The sequence below is a fragment of the Vitis riparia genome, chromosome 5 (genome assembly GCF_004353265.1).
Source record: "Vitis riparia cultivar Riparia Gloire de Montpellier isolate 1030 chromosome 5, EGFV_Vit.rip_1.0, whole genome shotgun sequence".
In the NCBI taxonomy this organism is placed as follows: Eukaryota; Viridiplantae; Streptophyta; class Magnoliopsida; order Vitales; family Vitaceae; genus Vitis; species Vitis riparia.
The window spans coordinates 7101883-7104590 of record NC_048435.1 but is presented as its reverse complement, the minus strand read 5'-3'; the positions used below and the strand labels follow the sequence as shown (position 1 = coordinate 7104590).

At 36.9% G+C, this 2708-nt stretch overlaps 1 protein-coding gene across 1 annotated transcript; it reads right to left on the bottom strand.

Annotated features, from left to right (window-relative positions):
• Window positions 1-292: 292 nt before the first annotated feature.
• Window positions 293-2454, bottom strand: LOC117914821 (1-aminocyclopropane-1-carboxylate oxidase homolog 1-like). The gene is made up of 3 exons (XM_034830306.1): window positions 1816-2454; window positions 1117-1438; window positions 293-745 (listed from the first exon to the last, which is right to left on the bottom strand). The coding sequence occupies exons 1-3, from the start codon at window positions 2367-2369 to the stop codon at window positions 491-493; spliced, it is 1131 nt and encodes a 376-aa protein (XP_034686197.1). The 5' UTR covers window positions 2370-2454; the 3' UTR covers window positions 293-490.
• Window positions 2455-2708: the final 254 nt, after the last annotated feature.

Here is a 2708-nt window from a genome sequence, read left to right as displayed (position 1 = left end):
ATAATTATGTTTATCTTAATTTTACTTTATGTTTTAGTTTAATTATTGATTTTTATTTTTGGCTTTCATTTTTATTTGGCCATAACACGAGTAAATGCGACCCAAAAACACAGTAAAAATATATACATATGATTTTTAATTTTAATTCCAATTTGAAATTTTATTTCTGAAACTAATAATAAAAATAATATTTTCATTGATAATTATATTATTATTATTATTTCTGTTTTTTTTTTTTATATCAAAATCACTTAATTTTAATTACTTTATATGTTTTATTTTCCCCCAAAGCTTAAAAGACTGAAGTACCAGAATCCATACAATAAACTCTGTATGAGAACATAATTGTCATGCTTTGAAAGTAAGAAAACATCTGAGACACAAACTCAGTTCCAGATTATCCACATGCCAAGAAATACTAGAAATTGCTAACACATCTGGCACCATAATCCTCTCTCATTCAGGTAGCATCGAGTCTCCATGGCAACCTTCACAGCTTAAAATGTGGAAGTGAAGAGTTCCCATCCAGTCCTTTTGAGAAGTAGTATGCGAGAAACTCGGCTACGGTTGTTTCCCTGTAGATTGGGGGGTTTTCTTCTGAAAGCAACTCCTTAATGGGTCCGTAGAGTCTCGAGTTATTCTCTGGATCAGATGTACTGAAAAAACTTGCCACTGAAATTCTGGGGCCTACATTTTTGGCTAGGACCCTGTGGAAGATGCTTTTAAACCTATCATTGGAGACCAGCTGCACAAAAGACAAAACATGAACACAAAAGAAACAATCTCCTATGTCTAAACTTCAATTCACAATTGCTAATGGGCCTTTCAATAAAGACATGAATACATGTCTGGACCTGTATTTTTTGCTAGCACTCTGTTGTTGAGGCTTTTAAGTTTATCATTACAGATGAGCCACACTAAAGAAAGACATGAAGACTTGCAAAACAATCTCTTGCAACTAAATTATAACTCATAATTTTGAAAAAACAAAAATAAAAATACTGACAAGTCACTCAAAACAAGAGTCTTGAGGTTCTTGTGTCAATTTGGTTTTGATGAAAAATGTTTTGGAATGATAAAAGTATAGAAATTATGCTTAATTTGGTATAGACTTGCCTGTAGAAGATCTCCCATGTTTATTACCAGAGCTCCAGGTATGGGGGGAACATCAACCCATTGATCTTCATGAAGAACTTGGAGGCCACCCATTTGGTCTTGTAAGAGTATGGTGAAGAAGTCAGGATCAGAATGGCTGCTAGTGCCCAGGGTCAGTTCTGGTTCAGGACATGCTGGGTAGTAATGCCCCGAAAGGAAAAGGCCCTCAGCACATTCCATGTCTTTCAAATGGTTTGGATTAAGTCCAAGAGCTTCGGATAATAATTCAAAGAGAGTAAGCCCCAATTTCATTACTTGCCCCGAATATTCCATCACTATATCTCTGCAAGTTGATCAGCCACAAATAACGACAGAAAGCTACGATTGGGCAGGTTGTTACCTTGAGAGCAATTTTATGCCCTTGGGCGACCATATACCGAAAGGCAATCACAACAAAAGGATCCCCAATATGGTATAGCAGAACCATAAAATAAAAAAATGGGGCATAACTTTTGATAAGAAAAGAAAAGGAAAGAAATCATTTACCACAGAAATCAGATTGACGTTTAAAACCACATTCGACCTCAGACATATTTCCCCTGAACCCTAAGTTTTCTTTTTATGGTAGTTCTTTGAGCCTTATGATTAGTTTCATGACTTCAGTTTACTGGCCTAATAACATCAAAAGTTTGGAATCCATAGAAGCAGGTGTTCACATACCTGCATACAGCCGGCAGTTGCTCAGGGAGAGGAGGATTAGGAGCCATCACACAAGACAAGGAATCCCTCCAATTAGCCATGCGTGCTTGATAAAGATCAAAATTGCTAATAAATCTAACTTTTTTTTGGGAATCACGGGAATAATACTCCTTTTTGGTCTCAGCATCTTGCTCATGAAATCTCCGGATTCCATCAATCATATCATTCAAAACACTCTCTGGAATCCCATGGTTGACAACCTGGAAGAAACCCCACTTCTCGCAAGCCTCTCCCACTTTCTTGATGATCTGAGTGCGTAGAGCTGCATCCTTATCCATGCCTTTGAAGTCTATGATTGGAACGCTTTCTGGGGACTCCCTGGAACCCCAAGTCATGTCAGTCTTATGTTGCTCATTGATGAACATCCGTGGGATCTTAGTGAGCCCAGCATCCAGTAGTCCCTTTACACCAAGTTTCGAGTCATCAAAGGATTTTAATTCACTTTTTCGATCATAATCGGATACCTTTCCTGCCAGAATTTCGTCACTGCTGCCGCTCACCATTTTTCCCCTCATTGAAATGGCAACCGGACGTCTATATATTCAACAATGAATGAGAAGAAATGAAAAGGGGCGTGGAGAAACAACCGCAGCCTCTTTTTCCTTGGCGGAAAAAATCTATAGCCTCTTCATTTTTTTTTTTTTTGGCTTTTCCTACCGACAGTCCACTCGACAAAGTGTTCAAATGTCAAATAAATTGTCTCATCTTAAAATTATGAGCCGTTTTTTTCTGACTACTAGGCTTGGTTTACGTGGAAGACACGGTTTCTAGATAATAACGTCTTTTTATATATATCTATTTAAATTTAATATTAATTATTTAACAAAAAAAAATTTAAAAATTATCTCTCATGT

Coding starts and splice junctions, on each gene's coding strand:
- LOC117914821 (XM_034830306.1), bottom strand. CDS start 2,369: ATGAGGGGAAAAATGGTGAGCGGCAGCAGTGACGAAATTCTGGCAGGA. Junction 1,439..1,815: donor CAACTGCCGGCTGTATGCAG/GTATGTGAACAC, acceptor ATCAACTTGCAG/AGATATAGTGATGGAATATT. Junction 746..1,116: donor ACATGGGAGATCTTCTACAG/GCAAGTCTATAC, acceptor TCTTTTGTGCAG/CTGGTCTCCAATGATAGGTT.